The 21,678-nt window shown below is 42.3% G+C and overlaps 1 protein-coding gene across 1 annotated transcript in view; it reads right to left on the bottom strand.

Annotated features, from left to right (window-relative positions):
- Positions 1–12,809: 12,809 nt before the first annotated feature.
- Positions 12,810–21,678, bottom strand: part of GABRA3 (gamma-aminobutyric acid type A receptor subunit alpha3) — a 136,099-nt gene continuing 127,230 nt past the window's right edge. Inside the window, exon 9 of the mRNA XM_065915015.1 lies at positions 12,810–13,441. Within this exon, the coding sequence (XP_065771087.1) occupies positions 13,106–13,441 (336 nt within the window). The 3' untranslated portion in view covers positions 12,810–13,105. The remainder of the gene's footprint in view (positions 13,442–21,678) is intronic.

Genomic DNA, 21,678 nt, shown 5'->3' with positions numbered 1-21,678 from the left:
GAGGTGATACTTACTGTAGTTTTGATTTGCATTTCTTTAATAATGAGTGATGCTGGGCATCTTTTCATGTGTTTATTGGCCATCCATATGTGTTCTTCGGAGAAATGTCTGTTTAGGTCTTCTGCCCATTTTTTGATTTGGCTGTTTATTTTTCTGATACTGAGCTGTATAAGCTGCTTATATATTTTGGAGACTAATCCTTCCATATTGTTTTATAGTGTTTGTACCAGTTTACAATCCCACCAGCAGTGCAAAGGGTTACGTTTTCTCCATATCCTCACCAGTATTTGTTAGGATCTCTTGAATTTTTTTTTCTTTTCCATTTATTTTTATTAGTTGGAGGCTAATTACTTTACAATATTGTAGTGGTTTTTGCCATACATTGACATGAATCGGCCATGGATTTACATGTGTCCCCCATCTCGATCCCCCCTCCCACCTCCCTCCCCATCCCATCCCTCTGGGTCTTCCCAGTGCACCAGCCCTGAGCACTTGTCTCATGCATCCAACCTGGACTGGTGGTCTGTTTCACCCTTGATAGTATACTTGTTTCAATGCTATTCTCTCAGCACATCTCACCCTCGCCTTCTCCCACAGAGTCTAAAAGTCTGCTCTGTACATCTGTGTCTCTTTTTCTGTTTTGCATATAGGGTTATTGTTACCATCTTTTTAAGGATCTCTTGAATTTTTAATGATGGTCATTCTAACAATCTTATTGGGGTTTTGATTTACATTATCTTAGTAACTTGTGATGTTGAGTATCTTTTCATGTACCTGATGACTATTGATGTATCTTCTTTGGAAAAAATATCTACCCAGGTCTTTTGCACAGTTTTTGATTAGATTATTGCTTTTTTGCTATGTTGTACGATTCTTTATATATTTTTGATGTTAACCACTTACCAGATATGTGGTTTGAAAATATTTTTTTCCATTTAGTAGGTTTTTTATTTTATTTATTTATTTATTGCTGTATAAAGCTGTTTAGTGTATTGTAGTTCAACTTGCTTATTTTGGGTTTTGTTCCTTATGTGTTAGGCGTAGTATCCAAAAAAATCATTGCCAAGACCTGTGTTGAGGAGCTTTATTTCTGTTTTTTTCCTAGGTGTTCATGGTTTCAGGCATCATATTAAAGTCTTTAAACCATTTTGAGTTAATTTTTCCTAGTGGTGTGAGAAAGGGGTCTAGTTTCATTCTTTTACATGTGAGTATCCAATTTTCCCGGCACTCTTTATTGAAGAGACTGTATTTTTTCCACTGAGTGTTCTTGGCTCCTCTATCAAATATTACTTGACTATATATGCTAGGGCTTATTTCTGGGCTCTTGATTCAGTTCTAATGACCTATGTGTCTTTTTTTATGCTGCTGCTCAGTAGTAGGTAAGGCTGTGAATTATCTTTCTGCCCTGGCTCATCAGCAGGATAGAACCCAGGGTCTGTTTGGGTCACTGTTTGAGGACCCAACTCAAGCAAGAATGGGGACTGAACATCCTGGTCATCAAGGCCACTGATTTTTGTCTGCAGATAGGGAAAGTCACAGACTGTGCTTTCAGTTCAAGTGCCACTATATGCAGGGTTGCTAGATGGGCCATGTATCAGAGCTCCCCATGTGCTCTGATTAGGTTCCCTAATCAGGCAGCTAAAGGCTGTATTCAGTAATAAGTGGGTCTACAAATTAGTTTCCCTTTGTGGGTACAGTGGGTGAAGCATCTCCAAGGCCACTAAAGCTGTCTGCAGTCTTGACTCTGGCAAACTCATGCCACAGGTTCCTTGTCTGAACAGGGCCATTGACTTTTTCTGTGTGCGTGTGTGTGCTAAGAGTCATTATTATTTATTTTTGATTGGAAGATAATTCCTTTACAATATTCTGTTGGTTTCTGCCATACATCAACATGAATCAGTCATAGGTATACATATGTCCCCTCCCTCTTGAACCTCCCTTCCACCTCCCACCCATCCCCCTTTTTTGGTTGTCACAGAGCAGGGCCACTGACTGCTCTGGGACAAATGAGTTCTGCCCATCCTCCTTTCAGCTGGAGCGCTGTGTTACAGTTTCCAGGCATTCTCATCACCCGTTCCTGTCAGATGGAGATGCGAGCCATGCTCCAGTGGGTGCAGCTATGAATCAGCTCTCCTGCCTGAGTGTGAGCAGACCTAACTCCAGGGCTGACAAAACTCCTTCTTTCAGGACCCAAATCTAGGAGAGCTGCAGCCCCGCTGATTTCCCTGTTCAAACTACACCACCGACTTGGTTCTTCAGGTGAGCAAAGCCACTGGTTGGGACTACTTACTTGGTCTCTGCAGGTAGGAACATGGTTTGCCAAGATCCGTGTACTGGTTGTTGGAAGTCTCTTCCTACTTCTCTGTCACAATCATATTTCAAGTGGTTGAGCCCCACAGATTCCACTATAATCTCTATGAGGAAGAATAGAGTAGAGACTCCCACAAAGGGACCTACAGTACTGGGGCATGCTGGATGTGATCCCTGGGCTCTCTCTTCTCACTGAAGAAACTATAGGCTCAAGAGCGACCTCTCTGCACGGTGCTGCATTGGCCTAGGGGAGGGGAATTCCATCACTCCTTTTCTTTTTCCGGTGTAGTCTGTCTTGGCCTCCCTGATACAGGGGTTGGGGTCACCTTCACTGCTATGTTCTAGAGTTCTCTCAGTGGGTGTCTGCTCCATAAATAGTTATTAGTGGCTCTTCTCATGACATGGGGAGAAGACAGGAATGAATCCTTTGTCACCACCTTGGTGACTTCACTCTCAGTAACAGTGTTTGGATTAAGTTTATTCCCTACATGTGAGTAGCAATAAAGGATTCCAATGATCTTCCATGGGCAGTAACTCATTTAATCCAGTGTTCCATGGAAAAGTTTTCTTATTATATTTATATTACAGAGGTTGAGTGACTTGCCCAAGGTAAGACATCTGAGACAGTGGTATCAGTTCAGTCAGTTCAGTCACTCAGTCGTGTCCAACTCTTTGTGACCCCATGGACTGCAGCACGCCAAGCCTCCCTGTCCATCACCAACTCCCAGAGTTTACTCAAACTCATGTCCATTGAGTCACTGATGCCATCCAACCATCTCATCCTCTGTCATCCCCTTCTCCTCCTGCCTTCCATCTTTCCCAGCATCAGGGTATTTTCAAATGAGTCAGCTCTTCGCATCAGGTGGCCAAAGTATTGGAGTTTCAGCTTCAACATCAGTCCTTCCAATGAATATTCAGGACTGATTTCCTTTAGGATTGACTGGTTGGATCTCCTTGCACAGATCTGAGACAGAACTGTGTTTGAGCATCTCCTGTGGAGGTATGGGTCAGTGGTGGTCTGCCACAGGGACAGAGGCTCTAGGTGCAGCAGACCTGGGTATGGCATAAGGCCTCTTGGAAGAGGTCACCATTAACCCTACCATAGAGCTGCCAGAACTTAGACAGGACTGGGAAATAGACTCTTGGAGGACACAACAGAACTTGTGCATCAGGACCAAGGAGAAAAGAGCAGTCACCCACAGGAGACTGTTCCGGACTTGCCTGTGGGTGTTCATGAGTCTCTGGTGGAGGCGTGGGTCAATGGTGGCCTGCTGCAGGGTTGGGGGCACTGAGTATAGCAGTATATGCATGGGATCTTTTGAGGGAGGTCACAATTATCTTCATTACCTCCACCATACTTTGACCCCAGGTAAATAGCAGGGAGGGAATACAGCTCCACCTATCAACAGAAAATCGGATTAAAGATTTACTGAGCATGGCCCTGCCCATCAGACCAAGACCCAGTTTCTCCCTCAGTCAGTCTCTCCCACCAGGAAACTTCCATAAGCCTCTTACCATTCTCCATCAGAGGATAGACAGACTGAAAACCACAATCACAGAAAACTAACCAATCTAATCACATGGACCACAGCCTTCTCTAACTCAATGAAACTATGAGTCATGGCATGTAGGGCCACCCAAGACGGGTGGGTCATGGTGGAGAGTGCTGACAAAATGTGGTCCACTGGAGAAGGGAATTGCAAACCACTTCAGTGTTCTTGCCTTGAGAAACCCATGAACAGTATGAAAAAGCAAAAAGATAGGACACTGAAAGATGAACTCCCCAGGTCGGTAGGTGCCCAATATGCTATTGGAGATCAGTGGAGAAATAACTCCGGAAAGAATAAAGAGATGGAGCCAAAGCAAAAACAATACCCAGTTGTGGATGTGATTGGTGATGGAAGCAAGGTCCGATGCTATAAAGAGAAATATTGCTTAGGAACCTGGAATGTTAGGTCCATGAATCAATGCAAATTGGAAGTGGTCAAAAAGGAGATGACAAGATTGAACGTCGACATTCTAGGAATCAGCGAATTAAAATGGACTGGAATGGGTGAATTTAACGCAGATGACCATTATATCTACTGCCGTGGGCAAGAATCCCTTAGAAGAAATGCAGTAGCCATCATAGTCAACAAGAGAGTCTGAAATGCATTACTTGGATGCAATCTCAAAAACAACAGAATGATCTCTGTTCATTTCCAAGGCAAACCATTCAATATCACGGTAACCCAAGTCTATACCCCGACCAGTAATGCTGAAGAAGCTGAAGTTGAACGGTTCTATGAAGACCTCCAAGACCTTCTAGAACTAGCAACCCAAAAAGGTGTCCTTTTCATTACAGGAGACTGGAATGCAAAAGTAGGATGTCAAGAAACACCTGGAGTAACAGGTAATTTGGCCTTGGAGTACAGAATGAAGCAGGACAAAGCCTAATAAAGTTTTGACAAGAGAACGCACTGGTCATAACAAACACCCCCTTCCAATAGCACAAGAGAAGACTCTAAACATGAACATCACCAGATGGTCAACACTGAAACCAGATTGATTATATTCTTTGCAGCCAAAGATGGAGAAGCTCTATACAGTCAGCAAAAACAAGACCGGGGGCTGACTGTGGCTCAGATCATGAACTCTTAATTGCCAAATTCAGACTTAAATTGAAGAAAGTGGGGAAAACCACTCGACCATTTAAGTATAGCCTAAATCAAATCCCTAATGATTATACAGTGGAAATGAGAATTAGATTTAAGGGACTAGATCTGATAGACAGAGAGCCTGATGAACTATGGACGGAGGTTCGTGACATTGTTCAGGAGACAGGGAGCAAGACCATCCACAAGAGACAGTGGTATAAGCCAGATTAGAATTCAGTGTTCTTGCTTCTGAGTTGCTATGTCTACTTATCATTCACATTTGCTCTAATCACTAGCAGCTTTCCCTGCAAGCATGTTGGTATCTCATTCTTCTCATTCATTTGGGTGGGGATCAGTTCCAATAAAAGCCACTCACATGGCCACATATTAATACTTATAAGAGGAGATGGCCATCTACCCAAGATTCAGGCCATGCTGAATCTATCATCATAACTTGTTCAACAGGACTATAGCATAGACAAGACCCAAAACTATAGTGCCTAGAACAGATTCCCAGCTGAAGTACCATCAGATATAGCACCATTTTGAGCACCATTTCCTATTGACTTTAACCTTGAGGGGACCTGCTGGTGCCCCAGAAACCTGGAAAATTGGCTACAGGTCATCATAGGAGACTGGCTCAGTATGGATGTGGCTTGAGGAGATTAGACAGTTTCAGGGTCAGTAGCATCTGTCCCTCACATCAGTATGGAGAGAAGGTGGTGTTTAATAAGACCTTGGATTTCTCTGAATTATACTATTTCTACTAGATGTTCACTAGCTCTCTGTCAATAGACATTCATTGAACTTCCTTTGTTCTCCTCTCATTAAGAGGCAGGGAAGGGACTGGTATGATTCCAGGTTAGATATGTATTTCAGGAAGGGGACCCAGCTTAAAGTGTACAAAGATCATAGAGCTCTTACCAAACATAACACCTGCAGGCGTTAAAACTCCATCTGCTAGAATACGGAGTCCTAACCCCCACATGAAGGCTGCACCATGGTTGTCCTGAGACTTTAATAAAGCTGAGTGGCCTACAACAGGTCCTAGCAGTGTTAATTTATTCTTCATGAACTTATGTTAACTTCATGTGACCCTTTAATGATCTAAGAAAGGGTCTGTAAGTTTTGAAATACTGTGAATAAATGTGCCTGTTGTGTAGGAAGGCTGGAGTGTGGCTACATGGATGGGAAACTCTAAGACTCTGGGTCTTTAGAAAGTTGGCTTAGAACGGAGCCATCAAGCCTAGGGGCCAACAAGTGGCTATTCCCAAATCAGCTCACTTGTGCTGCTATTATTTTTGTCTATAGAAGCCAACTTTCTGGGATCACAAGTCACAAGATGGTGGCATGCAACCAGGTTCTCGGGTAGATGATAGGTTATGGCCCCTCACAACCAACTCTTAAGTTCAGAACCACCATACTCACCATCCATCTTACTGGGTAGAATGCCTGGAAATTTAGGACAAATAAATTTTGGCCATATACCCCATTATGGTCTCTGTCACTTCTGGGTCTTTGTACATTCGGGTTGAATGCCTTTCTCCTTTTTGCTGGACAAATTCTGAATCATCCTTTAAAGTCCAGCTCAGAAGTTATTTGATTCAATAAGGAGTTTCCTGAGTTTACACTATGGTGTTGACCCTACACTGTGGTGTAAATGGGCAGCTCTTCCTCAGAGAGCTTAGGGTAGCAGGAGATTGCAATGAAATGTAATGAATATGGGGATAGTGAGAGCAACAGAGTAGGGTGGAAGCAAGTACACAGCTTCTTTAACATGGAGAACAAGGCATGAGAGACATGACCTTTCCAGTGAGAACTGAAGGATAAGTAGCAGTTAGCTAGGTCAAGGCAGGAAGGGAAGAAACATTCTAGACTTAGGAAACACCCTGCAAAAAACTCCTGAGGTACATTAGTACTTGATGTTCAGTTGATATGGCTGATGCATTGTGAGTGAGTTAGGCATTATGGTAATAGGAGGCTGAATAGGACTTTTAAGGCCTGGGTTAGAGTCTGGATTTTATTTTAGATGCAGCAGGGTGCCATTGAAATGTATTAAACAGGCAAGTGATGTTACCCGATTTACAATTTAAAATGCTAGCTATATATTTATCTAGGTGAGAGATCATGATGGAAGGCTAGACTGGAGTTCTAGTTTGGAAGCGAAGACAAGGGGCTACAACATGGGATTTAAACTAGAGGCTAAGTAAACAAGATTGTCAGATGTGCTAGACATGGGGATGAGAGAGAGGTGTAAGTAACTCCTGCTAAATTTTTGATTTGAGCATCTAGTTGAATGATGCTTCTACTTATTGATAAAGGAATGTCCAAGGGAAAAATTATGTGGGTTGAGGAATTAAAGAGTACTGCTTCTAACAGGTTAAATTTGATGTGAAAGAACTAGGCTAGAGATATTGACTTGGCAGTTATCATCATGAAGTAAATGTGGTGGTTTTCAAGCATGTCTGCAAATTGTTTGACACTCCTCCCATTAAGAGGTGGGGTCTGTGCCCAAACTCTTGAATCGGGCCTGGCCTTAGTGACTCTGTTGTAACCAACAGAATGCAGCTACCCCTCATGTGAGGATGGTAGAAGCGATGTGGCTTCCTATCTGGTTCTCTTAGAACACTTGTACTCTGGAGGCCCCTTCTGGAGATGCTCCCTTTCAGGACCTAGTTGCCATGCTGTCAGAAGACATAAGGAAAGGCCATATATAGATACTCTAGTCAACAGTACTGTTGAACTGTCCTTCAACCATCACAGCCCAGCTGCTAGACATGTGAGTGAAGGACGCCACCCCCTAGACTGGCACACAGAAGCCCTCCTCTTCTCAGTTTAGGACTCTTTTCCCTCTTGAATAGGACAAGAGCTGGGTAACTAATATGCCTTCATCTCACCACTGAATCCCCTGCCACATGGAGCTTGAAAGTAGATCTTTCATCCTCAAATGTTCCAGTCAGTTGGGTCACCCCCCCGCTCATTTGAGTATTCCTATCTGCCATCCCAGGCATCATGGAATAGAGATAAGTCATGTGTTAGTTGCCCCGTCAACATTTCTGGCCCATGGGCATACTAAATGGTTGTTGTTTGTGCTATTACATTTGGGGCTGGTTTGTTACACAACAAAAGATACTTGAAATATGTGATAACTGAAGCTATCAGGACAGATGAGATCATTCAGGGAGAGTGTGTAGAGTGAGGAGACAAGAGAGAAAACACTGTAGGAAGGGATGGGAGAAGTTGAACAGGAAAAACAGAAACAGGTAGCAGGGAGGAAATTGCAAGGCTATTAGGAGACTGTGGTGTCATGGAAAGTAAAGAATCAAGTCATACTCAATAGTGTCAAGTGCTGCTGACGGGTCAAGTAAGACAACTAAAACATGCCTTTAAGTTTTAGTAACCAGGGCAGTGGTGACTCAGCAAGAACAGCTTCACTGAAAGAAGATAACAGCACAGAATTCCCTTAGAAAAGAGGAGCTGACATGAAGAATAAAAGAGGGACTGGCCTGAGACAGAGGAAGGACACCTTTTGCCTGTCACAAGGGAAGGAAGAGATGGTGTGTGCAGATCTTATGAGTTCTGTTGAAGTTTAGGGAGTTCCCAAGAGTTTCTGTTCTTCACTAAGCTGAACTTTTGGAGGAAAAAAACGAAGATGGGGTGTTTCACATTCCCAATCTGTACTCTTGGCACCCCTAGGGGCTCCCTGCCTGGTACGAGCACCTGCTTAATTTTGTCAAGGTAGGACCCAACTTTTCCCATTCCGGGACTAATGCTGGACTACTAACGGCACTGTGCATCATGACACAGGGCTGACTCCATCACAAGAAGCTCAGCCCAAGGATGAGGGCAGCAGTGGGAGTTGTAAGGAGGTCACTAATAGACCTGAGAGTTTGGCCCCCGCAACCCAACGTTTAGCCTCTTAGCTTCTTTGTTTGGTATTTAATCAAATTCTTTTGAAGCTGCCAATCCATCTAGAGTTGCATGATAGGCAATCAAAGGATGATGTTTCTGTTCCCCAGGTGGGCTGGGTGGGGGTCCGGGAAGGGTGCACCCAGGATGTGGTAACACTCAGGGCAGAGTGAACCACCAGGGAAGCTGCTAGAAAGTGTAAGCTTATGTTGACTTGGCTCTCATCAGAACCCCAGTTTACTAATAGGGAAACTCTCAGGGACTTGTGCAATTTCATGTAGCAACTGATATGGAATTGAGCCTTGACTGAAATTCAGGTGTTCATTCTTCTCAATGTTTTTCTTATAACATCAAATTGTTGGAGCTTAGGCAGAAGCAAGGTAGACAAGGCCCAGGTGCTCTGTGATGGAAAAGGCAGGAGGTTCCAGACAGTAGCTTGCATGGTCAACAAGGGCAGGTGCTTTTAGCCTCAGGGCAGTGGACGGTCACATGAAAGATGTTTTCAGGGAAAAGGGAGCCTGTGTAATTAGATGCTATTGAGACTGAAGAGAGATTCTTGCTCCAATTCTAGACCCCTTTGACAGAATTTTCCCCAATGCTTTCTTCCTCTTCCATTGCCCTTCTCATTGATTCCATCTCCTGCTAGACCTCTAGGAAGGAGTCGGGCTTCCAGAGAGCCTCCTTCTCAAGCTCAGTGTGAGAAGCCCTCTGAAGGGTATCATAACACAGATGCATCCTGGTGCCCAGTCATGCCTTGCTCTCCTGCCTGCCATACTTTAGCATGAGGAACTAAAAGGTCATTATGTGAACACCTCAGATTTAAAAGTCCATAGGAGCAAACAATTATTCACTAGGGGGGAAAATGTTATTTTAAGTGAGAGTGTACATTTACTAACACTTGGATACTGCTTTAGAGGGTTGCATATTGCATTTGTTTGTTTCCATCAGTCTCCACTGATCATGGTTTAGCTAGTCTCTTTTCCAACATCACCTTGAGGAACCCCCCTCCCCACCCCACATACCTCTCATCTAGGTTAGCATTTATTTATTCATAAATAAGGTTTTAGTTGCTCAGTCATGTCCAAATCTTGTGACCCCATGGACTGTAGCCCACCAGGCTCCTCTGAAGATTGAGGGCAGGAGGAGAAGGGGGTAACAGATGATGAAATGGTTGGATGGCATCACTGACTCAATGGACATGAGTTTGAGCAAACTCTGGGAGATAGTGAGGACAGGGAAGCCTGGTGTACTGCAGTCCATGAGGTTGCAAAGAGTTGGACATGACTGAGAGACTGAACAACAATGATTCAAAAATATGTATTAAGTGGCTATACTTTATTAGACATTCTTGCAGTAGCCTCTAGAATTGCTAGGGGTATGTCTCTGAAGCTCTTATTACCATAAGATTCTTAAGTTCACAATATTGGTCCCAGTTTGGGGTAAGGTTTCAAACTCTAGGGGACCTCAGCAACAGAATTACTGGTGGGAACAGCTTCAGCTTTCCCATAAAACTCAGGGAATAGTTTTCAGAGGAAAACTGGTCTTATAAGTTTCTCAAGGAAACAACACGTAAATATGGGTAGTGGGCAACTTTGCTAGGGTGCCTGTATCTCATGGTTGTTTTGGGGGTATGATTGAATTGGTCAAGGATTATGAAATTGCTGTAGTATGACGACATCAATCAGATGACCACATGGCTAGAATATGCACCGAGGGTCCAATTGTTCAAGTCTCTGGTCTTGTTTCACCCAAGAAAACCTTTTATATGATTCAAAATGCTCTCCCAAGGAGATTTTCCCCATCCCTTAGAAGTCCAGTGATTTCCTCAAGCACATCTCATAAGATTATTTCCCAGATTTTTCTTAACTCTGTAACAGATAAAGGTCATCATCTATTTCCCAACACATGGACTAACCAATTAGACACTTCTCCCTCTGCCTAGTAACTATTGCCTAAGGAAAATAATAATCAATGGAAAAGGGGGGGGGGAAGCCTTTTGAATTACAAAGAAAAGACCTTTCTCTTATTTCCTGGGAGTGGGTGAATTTAGTAGAGGAAGCAATACAAGTGTTTCCTTCTCTGTCATATTGGGTAATGAGACCCCTGAGTCAATCAAAGCAATCTTTTCACATGGGTTCCATTTTGGATTGCTGCAACAGATCTCTTGTTCTTGGGATACCTTTTTTCCAGCATATTCCAATGGTGTTAACTAAGGGTGGCACGAGAATAGGAGTGAAAGACCAAAACAGACTCTGGCTTGTGTTAGTCAAAGAGTGTCCAAAAAAAGTTATTTAGCCTGAGTACAATTCAGAAAGAGTTTAATAAACAGCCGCTAAACATTGCACCAAAGCATTTGGAAACACAATTTCTACAGAGAGGTAAAGGTCAGGCTTCCATTCTAAATTCCTTAAGACAATCATGAACAAAACAATCATTAACAGCCCCACCCACCCCACCCCCCATCCCCACATAGCCACGACACTACACTCTTCTAGTCATGAATTTACCTACAAACACAGTCTTAGGAATAATGGGACTGGCATGCATTATCCCAGCAACGGCAAGGAAGCAGGAGATGGGGGAAGGATGGGTGAAAAGGCAACCAGCAGCTAACGATAGACCCCTTAGGAGCACTGATCAGGGGGTGGGCAGGGAGAATCTCCTTTTGGTGCCCTCTGTGGCATTACTTAGGGGCTCCCGGATACTTTGGACTAGTGGCTGGGGCTGCCATCTTCATCTCATTCTCTTGAACCATGGCGACGAGAAGTGGTTTCCTTGGATAACACATTGTGACTTTCTAAAAATATTTTTGGTGTCCAACCAAACTGCATTCAGGACCCAGCATGCCTGTTGAGATGGTGCTGATTCTGAGGTCTAGATGGACCTGGACTCTCAGTCCTATCTTCATGTTGGCCTTTGGAAAGGGGTCCATGATAGTTCTCTATTACAGACACTTGTAAGGAACCTCGGTGAGTCATTCAAACAACTGAAACTGAGTTTGTCTACTTTATAAAAAATTTACAATTATAACTGTCCCTTTTATTCACACTGAGAACAAATGAGATCGAATCCTTTAAATAATATATTATCAAACTGGTAATAGGGTTAAAGTAAACTAGACTCTAATTCATCCCTCTTAATATCGACATCAAGAGAGGACCAGAGGTCCCTGACAAGTAGGAGCAAAGTTCTTGGGCTAGGGTCTGGAGTGTGGAGGGTATGGAAAGAAGAACTTGCGTTTCACCTGCCAGTAGCCCTCTTTTTCAAGCCAGTCTTCAAGCCTCAACTACCACCCAGCCCAAATCTCTCATTCCATCCAGTATTTGATGAGTTGCCTTGACCAGGAGGTGAGTTTCATATCTTTCTAATCTTTTTGAAAATTTAGGCATTTGATCTCATTTTGTTGCATGTGTCCCTTCTTAGTATAAATTAAAACAAATACTTGATCCTTTTCCTAAAGAGTTTGTAGGCAGTAATGAGTCCAAGGTAAGCCAGGTTCAGCTGGCTACAACACGTTCAAAGAGCTTAAGAGAAAAGGGCTTTCTGGATGAGATGTACCAAAGAAGGTACTATTTTCCTGAGGGTCTAGACCTGGCAGCTATTTGTCATCTTGGTGCCAGGCTGACCTAACTGGTTCTATCTATTTTGGCAATACATGGTAGACAGCGGTAAAGCCTCAATTGTCCACACTAACCTCCAAGTCAATAAAGGGGTTTTGGGCCATCTTCAGAGGTTAGCACTGGCTCCTGCCTTTGTTATCAGTACTTATGCCTAGTGGGCCCTGTTGTGGGCAGGAGAGGTGGCAGGCAGGACCACTGGGGACCCAGGCTAGCTCCCTAGTGAGTCAGAATCATCAGATCTGGACAAGTCAACAATCTACCTTATTCTGGACCTTTCCAATAGCCAAGGCTCTCACTGCAGGCTTTAGAGTCTCCTGTTGTTTCTGTAGTGGGCAGAGTGCAGTAAAATACATGCTGTGCCCTCAGCTGAGGGAGACTGGCAGATTAAGATAAGCAACTGGACAAATGGCAGTGTTTGGCTCCAATCAGGACATACTCAGCAATGTTAGAGGGACAAGTAATTTTTTTTCTGTTATTGTTTCTTCATTGAGATTCCAAAATATTAACTGAGAGTCATGGTAAGAGGGTTACAAAAGAAGAATCCTGAAACACATGAAGGGGAGCCCTGGGGTTTGGGTGCCTGGATGCTTCCTAGGGTATATAGTGCTCTGGTTGCAGCGCCATCACTACCTACTGTTTGCGGATCATGCCCTTGATAGCTGACTCCCGGTTGACATATGTAGCCCAATAGACCAGATTAAAAATGGCAAAGAGCACAGGGAAGATGATGCGGGAAATCTTGTCAACCTTGCTGACACTGTTGTAGGTCTTGGTCTCAGTCGGGATATCCTGCACATAGGTGGTCTTGGGCGAAGCAATGATTGTCGGGGTGGAGGAGGTGCTCGGAGCAGCGCCCTTGGAGATGGCAGAGAACTCAGTGTCCTTGGCCAGGTTGATGGGATAGGTGGTTCCCACGATGTTGAAGGTGGTGCTGGTTTTCTTGGTCGGGACTGCTGGTGTTTTCTTCTAAGGGCCAGAAAAAGTAGGGGAGAATGGGGGGACAAAAGGAAAGCTAATTAATTCACTATATAGAACACCTTCAAAGGCTGTGGGGAGGAGGAGACATGAGGGAAGTTAGGAAAGAGGGGCCATGAAGCCAATAGCACTGAGTAGCCAGCTTTGTACAAAGGAATAAATTGAAGATGACTTTGAAAACAAAATCTGTATCATCCTGGTTTACTAGCTATTGTGCCTTTGGCCAAGTGACTTCTCCCCTTAGAGCTTTAGTTTCTTCATCTGTAAAACGAGGATCAAAATATTTGGCAGGGTTGTTGAGAGGATCAGACGAAAGAATGGTGGTAGAAACAACTGGAAAACTCTGAAATCTTGGTCATGTGTAGGATCCTATGCAAAATGTGACTTGATCCTCACAGTAACCATACAATGTAAGTGTGTGAGAGTACTCCCATTTGACAGATGAGAAAACTCAGCTTCAGACTGAGTGGCCGAGCCCACACTGGCCATCTGGGCTCCCAACTTTTAACCAGGGCTGCACTGTACTGTTCTATAGGTATGAGACACTGTTTGGTTACCCGAGACATAACTCCAAAAGGCTTCAACCATCAAGTGGCACATCTCCTGTGAGGAAGAGAGCTTGGTGAGTCTGAAAGTCATTTTGTCTTAAAGACATACATTCTACAGCATGTTTACATGCATCATTATAACCCTTCATGCAGGCAGGAGCTACAGCCTCTCCAGTTCAGTTCATTTCAGTTGCTCAGTTGTGTCTGACTCTTTGCGACAGCCTCTCTAGGGAACTTTACAAATGCTTCCCTCTGACAGCACAAGCAGGGATCCTAGGGGCTTGCTATGACTCTAATCTTTGTTTTTCCAGATTATTAAAAAAAAACTCAATGATAAATAAGCATACACACATGTGCCCATTTGTTCTCACATATATGACTTGTATATACATGGGCCTTCCACGTAGAAAAGAGAAAAGGTGACAAAGCTCAGGCCTGGGTCAGAAGAGAGAGGCTGAGTAACAGGAGAGGCCAAAGGCAGTGGCTGAGGGCATAGTCTGAGTGCTGAGCTCATAGTGTTTGCTGCCTCACTTCCCACTCTGGCCTTTTCTTCCTTTCATCCCTCTTTGTTTCTAGGGAAAAGTGGGGACAGATGAGCTTCAAAAATGCCCAAAAGTATTTGATGGAAAGTGACGACCAACGTGTTGCCCTGATTTCACATACCTCGAATTTTTCTTTCTCAACGTGACTTTGCTTCCCAGCATCTGTTTTACTTCTTTGCACGTGTTTCCTTCCTGGATTTCTCTACTCCCGCCCTCTCCTACTGACTCCCTTTTTCCTAATCTGTTTCCTTTCTTCTTTACTTCCAAGTTCCCCCCCACCACCACCATTTTCTGACCTATTTTTCTTTAGACCACACTGCTATTGATCTTCCTGGTCCTAATAATAACTTTGGCCCAACAGCTACTGAATATCTACAGGGCCAAGAACTACTCTAGATGTTTCAGGATAGGTGGGAAGGTTAAAAGTTGTCTGTTTCACTCCTTGTTTTGTAGGAGTTTGCAGTTCAGTGGTGGGGGTGGGCAGGGGGGAGAGCCCTGTGAACACACCATTGCCATATAATGTGATCGGAGTTCTAAGAGATATGACCAAAGGGTGATGGGAATTCAGTAGAGGGAGGGGCAAAGTACCTTCACGTGCTGGAAAAGGTGGTTCAGAGAAGGCAATGAGGATGGTGAGCTGGGTCATGAAAGATGAGCAGGAGCTCACCAGATGAAGATGTAGCCAAGGCAATGCACAGGTCAAGGGCACTGCTAATTTGAGGAATGACAAGGAGTCTGCTGTAGGTAGATGAGCGTGTGCATGATAAAGGCCTGTCTGTCCTGACTTCAGGGTTTTCATCAGGGAGGGTAAGAGGGACCAAGAAGTGGGTGCTGGTTTAAGTAAATGAACAGTCTGACTAACAGGACACTTAAAAAGCAAAACCATTCTTTCTCTTTGAGGATTGTAGTTACATTGCTACAAGTGGAAGGGGGACAGAACTCTAAGGGAGTCTAACAACCTTGTAAATGTTTTAAATACTACATGGGACTCACTTAGAATTAGCAAATTCATTGTGTGAATAGAGGCCTGCTGCTAAATGCCTCTGCTATTAAATAAAGAAGCACTTCACTTGTTTGCCTATTCAACTTGTTTACTTATTCATTTGCTTACTAATCTCTATTTTTTCATGGTTAAACAAAAAATAAAAAAAGAAAAGAAAAGAAAGAAAAAACCCCACTACTCTGACTTTGCTAGAAGCTTTCACACTCACATGTATTATTTCATTTAGTCATCTTATAAGCTGGTTATGACCAAGTCTTTGAAATAATCACTCTGAACAGCAAACACTTTCTTTAGCTCTGTAGGCACTTTGTGTTCTATACGTAGAGAAGCAGCAGTTGATTTAATCACAGATTTTTTAAGTAATAAAAGAAAATTACCTTTTAATTTCCCTCGCCCTTTCCATCATGGAACTTTTTAATCAGCCACTATAATTTTTACCTAAATTGTCAAAGAAGGGAAATCAAAGCAAAAGTTGTAGTGCTGAGAAGACAGAAACAGGAAGCAGAGATTAATGGTTAATAATTCACATTTCTGCATCTAGTTTTCTAATACTTCTCTACACCCTGGAATTTGATAGACACAAACTAGAGTCACTTAACTCTGACCAAGCTATGATTCTGTGCCTACCTCCCGAGTCAATGCTGGGCTCTTAGCTGCATTATAGATGTTTACAGAATGAAACCTGACCCCCCAACTGAAGATTCTTCATGTGATTTCTAATTTATTCCTGCTGAGTCTTGACCTCTCCTATCAGTTCAGTTCAGTCGCTCAGTCGTGTCCTACTCTCTGCAATCCCATGGACTGCAGCATGCCAGGCTTCCCTGTCCATCACCAAATCCTGGAGCTTGCTGAAACTCATGTCCATCGAGTCGGTGATGCCATCCAATGACCTGTTCCTATGTCATCCCCTTCTCCTCCTGCCTTCAATCTTTCCCAGCTCCAGGGTCTTTTCCAATGAGTCAGTTCTTCGAATCAGGTGGCCAAAGTATTGGAGCTTCAGCTTTAGCATCAGTCCTTCCCATGAATATTCAGGACTGATATCCTTTAGGATTGACTGGTTGGATCTCCTTGCAGTCCAAGGGACTTTCAAGAGTCTTCTCCAACTCTTGAGAAGTATGACCTCTCCTATCTAGTATGACTTCTCCTATACAGACAGAGATATATAGAATATCTCTATAGTTCATCTTGGAGTAATTCCCATACCACCAAACCAAAACTCACTCTTCCAAACTCCTCCAGGCATTTTGACCTCAGAGCAGGACACCTTTCCTTCTAGAAAGCTACCTCATGTGGACTGGGGATGAGGTAGTGAAAACTTTCATGGACTAATGCATGTCCAACTTTACAGTTTTTCTCAGATGACGTTCATGATAATTGTTTTCAGAAGTGCTAATTAGAGGGTTAGTTGAAGCTCTGAATGTACTTGAGACCTCCAGGACCTCAGAGTACATGCAGATAAAGTCCTATGACTGTTAACCTAACATCCATCCAACTTTCCTGAACCCCAGTTTTCAGAAGTGGGTAAATAATGGAGTGTATGCTATGTTGGATTCAAAGACAAATCAGACAAAGACCCAATTTTTACACCCAAACAACCCAATTTTTAAAATGGGTTTTAAAATAGACATTTTTCAAAAGAAGATATAGAAATGGCCAATAAGGATATGAAAAGATGCTTAATATCACTGATCATAATGGAAATGCAAGTCAGAATGAGATACCACCTCATACCCATTAGGGTGTCTACTATAAAAAATAAGAACAATAACAGTAACAATAAAAAAGGAAATAACAAGTGTAGACAAGGATATGGAGAAATTTGACCCCTTATGTACTGTTGAGAATGTAAAATGGTGCAGCCACTATGAAAAATGGTACATCAGATCCTCAAAAAATTAAAATATGACCCAGCAATTCTACTTTGGAGTATATTTCCCCCCTCAACTGAAACCAAGGTCTTAAAAAGATATGAGTACACCCATGTTCATAGCAGCATAATTCTCACTAGCCAAAAGATGAAAGCAACCCAAGTATGCATAGAGAGAAGAATGGATGAAGAAAATGTGGTCCATCCATACAATAGGATTTATTCAGCCTTAAAAAGAAAGGAAATTCTGATGCATGCTATAGCATGAATGAACCTTGAGGATGTTATGATTCCAGTTGTATTAAGTACTTAGAGAAGTCAGATTGCTAGAGACAGAGAGTAGAATGGAGGTTGCCAGAGGGGGAGAGGAGGGGAGGATTGGAATTTCTGGTTTCATGGGGATAGAGTTTCAGTTTTGCAGGATGAAAAAGTTCTGAAAGTTGGTTGTACAATACTGTGAACATACTTATTAAAAACAGTTAAGATGATAAATTTTAGAGAGAACTAAAATATAAGGGAGAACACGAGAAAAACACAAAAAGGCACAAATGCTGAGTCAAGCGAATTCAAAAGAGGAAGGGAGCATGCTGGATTAGGAAGAGGTCAGTAAGCCAAAGAATGGGGAGAAAATGCAGGTGCAAGAGAAGTAATCACTTGCACCAGTTTACTGAGAGGGTGGGGGATATCCAGATCATATGTGGGGATGGACCTGGGGCCAGTAGATAAGAAAGGAAAGAGTGGATGAGACGCAAATATTATCTATGGTTTATTAATTGTGTTTATCTGTTGGTGGGTAGACCTGTGTCCATGCTCAGTTATTTGCTTGGCAAGAGGTGTGCTAGAGCTGGCACCTATATACACTGTTGGGCCAGGGCGGGGCTGGGTCCTGAGGTTAATAAGCTAGAGGGAGGATTCCAAAATGGTGTTTGCCAGCACCAGTGTCCACATGATAGAATGAGTTCTCCAGAATAGCTGCCACCAGTGTCTATGTCCCCAGGGGAGGCTGTAGTTGCCCCCAGCTTCTCCAGGAGATTCTCCAAGATCGGCAGGTGAGTCTGATCCAGCCTCCTATTACTGCTTTTGCCCTGGATCCCAGAGCATGTGAGTGAAGTCTCTATTTCCCCCCAGCTCTCTGGGACTCTCGATTGTATGCATTACTGGTCTTCAAAGCCAAATGCTCTGGGGGTTTATTTTCCTGGGATATGACCCACAGGTTATAGAGCCCACTTTGGGGCTCAGACCCCTCACTCCTAGGGAAGAGCCTCTGCAATGGTAATATTTCTCTCGTTTATGGATTGCCCACCCAGGGTATGAGACCTGCCTATATCACAACTCCCCCTGTCTTGTTTGGTTCCTTCTTCATATCTTTAGTTGTAGAAGATCTTTTCTGGTAAATTTTGATCTTTTCCATGGATGGTTGTTCTGCAGACAGTTGTGATTCTGGTGTGCTTTTGAGAGGAGGTGAGCACTGAGTCTTTCTACTCTGCCATCTTGGCTGATACCCCTGTTTGTTCCTGTTTCAATCAACTCACCAGTGATAGAGTATGCTTGTTGTCAGGGCATTTATACCTACTGTAGAAAAGGGTGGGAAGGCTACCACTTTATTAATATAAATTAACCCAGAGTGAATATCATTCACCCCAGAGAGACCATACCAAGTGGTGACTTGATTTGTGGCTGTTTTTACAGGAATGCCACAAAATTTAAAAAGCCATTAATGATAAAAAACTAAACTTTTCCAAATTATGGATGGAAGTTGAGTATTTTCTAATGTAAAATAAAACATTATTCTAGAGCATTCAAATTTCTTGTCTGAAAATAAGAAAAAAGCATAAGAATTACTGTGTTTCTAAAATTTAGGTAAGAATTTATGAATATTTTAAAAGAACTTCTAAGAATACTAATTGTCTTCTTCTTAAATATAGAGTTTTATTTCTTTATTTTAATTTGCTTTTACTTTTAATTTTCAAAAAATATAATCTAGGTAATAATGCACATAGTTAAAAAGAAATAAATGTAAAAACTTAAAATGCCTGTACCCCAACCTTGTCCTACAACATAATTATTTTTAACTTTCTATCTTTATTTTAATTTTCTAAATTTTCTAATATTTATATATTTCTAAGTAATATGCTTATACTGCTATCAGTTTTACACATAACCATTCATATTTTCATGATAATGATTAACCTCACTTATGCAACTCTTCCTCCATCTTCCATACAATTATAGCAATCTTTTTAGTGCAATCAATAATCAATGGTAACATCATTATAAAGGACTGGATAAATACCTCTAGCCTCTTGCTACAAACTGCGCTGGGTTCTTCTCCAGGTTTGCTTGCTGCATAGCTTTCACTTAGGAATTCCATTCATCTATCTCCTCTGTAGGATACCCTCTTCTCTGGATCCAGTGTCTTTCTCTTTTTCATTCTACTCTCGTTTTAATAGAACATAGTCTCCTGTATTTTCCTAAGGTGGAATCCATGGGAAGTGACACTTCTCAGTTCTAGCACGTCTGAAAATAACTACCTTTCTATGTAAGTGATACTTTGGCTAGGCATAGGATTCAAGGTTGAAAATCATTGGTCCTTCAGATTTAGATTTACAGCTCCACTGTCTTCCAGCATCCAATGTAGCTGCGAAGTCTGATGCCATTCTGCTAATCATTTCTTTGTAAATAATACTTACTGTCTTTCTAGAATCTCTTTAGTCTACCATTTATCCCTGGTTTTCTAAAATTTCAAGATGATGTGACTTTATGTGGACCTATGAGGACACTTTCAATCTGGAGGCTTATATTTTTCCTTTTGTAAACGTGTCTTATATTAGTTCTTTGATAATTTCCTTTGTTCCCATTTCTCTGTTCACTCATTCTGCAGGTTCTGAGTTGGATGAATTTCCTGGATTCATCCCTAAGTCCCTTAACCTTTTCTTTTCATTCTTCAATTATTTCCTTTTTACCTTACTTGTAGAGAGATATTTTTCAGTTTATTTTCCCATCTCTATTGAAACTTTTATTCTGGCAGTTATTTTTTCAAATGCATCATATTTTGTTTCAAATAAAGCAACATATGTATATATGTATATTTTTTCAGAAAAACACAAGATGTTAAACTCTACAAAAGTGCATGTGTCTTCAGCAGATCATCTTTGTCTGATCAATAAGAATTTTGTGTTCAACATTAACTCTCCAAAGACAATCAATGGACTGACATCACTGCTACAACATAGGTTGCTACTGAGCTTCTGATCTTTAGTCACATCTTGATTTTTGTTAACAAATGCATAAATACTGCCTGGCAGAAATGCTGCAATGACTTGAGAAAGAGTGCTAATAGATCAAGCAAAGCCATGAAAGTTATGAAACAAGCTAGAGCTGATTATTGGGGTTTCCCTGGTGTTTCAGATGGTAAAGAATCTGCCTGCAATGCAGGAGACCCAGGCTCGATCCCTGGCTTGGGAAGGTCCCCTGAAGAAGGAAATGGTAATCCACTTCAGCATCCTTGCCTGGGAAATCCCATGGACAGAGGAGCCTGATGGGCTACAGTCCATGAGTCGCAAAGAGTCAGACACGACTGAGTGACTAACACTTTCACTTTTTTTCACAAATTATTGAGAGGATCACACAACCAAATAGGGTTTATATATTCAGGCTGACCCTCTTGTGGCAGGGAAATGGGTCAGCACCTTGGGCAGGGAACTGAAAGTGAGTGAAAACTGCTTTTCCCCCTTCTCCTAGCTCAGGCCACCAACCCCACAGCTGGGACACAGAGAAATGCAGCATCTGTGGAAACTTCTATTTCTCATTACACTGTGAAACACTGGAGACATTTCCCCAGGAAGGCCTGGCCTCTGAGTTGTCTGCAGAATACTGCCTTCATTAGGGTCTTTGTCCCCAAAGCAGCCTCTTGGAACCCCTTTTGTGGCTTGTCTTCTGTGTTCATGGAGGTTGTTGCCCTTCCTTATCAGATCAGCTTCATTACCACTTGGCGGTTATTTTTCATTTCAGAAGCTCTTCCTTATTCTCTGATTTCCTTTTATATTAGCATCCTCCTTATTTTATGTATATGATATATTTATAAATATAAGATAAGATTTACTTTGCTTTTCTTAGGTTCTCTTTAATTCCCTAAATTATTTCTGTTCCTGCCAAGATGAGTTTTTTTTTTCAATATTTACTTTTCTCTATTACAAATTTCACTTTGATAATCCTTCGTATCATAGTATTATTTGGCAACATAAAAGATGTCTGTATGTTTAGTGTGC

The sequence above is a fragment of the Muntiacus reevesi genome, chromosome X (assembly GCF_963930625.1).
Source record: "Muntiacus reevesi chromosome X, mMunRee1.1, whole genome shotgun sequence".
In the NCBI taxonomy this organism is placed as follows: Eukaryota; Metazoa; Chordata; class Mammalia; order Artiodactyla; family Cervidae; genus Muntiacus; species Muntiacus reevesi.
The sequence above is the reverse complement of the archived record's forward strand: the minus strand, read 5'-3'. Positions and strand labels throughout refer to the sequence as shown.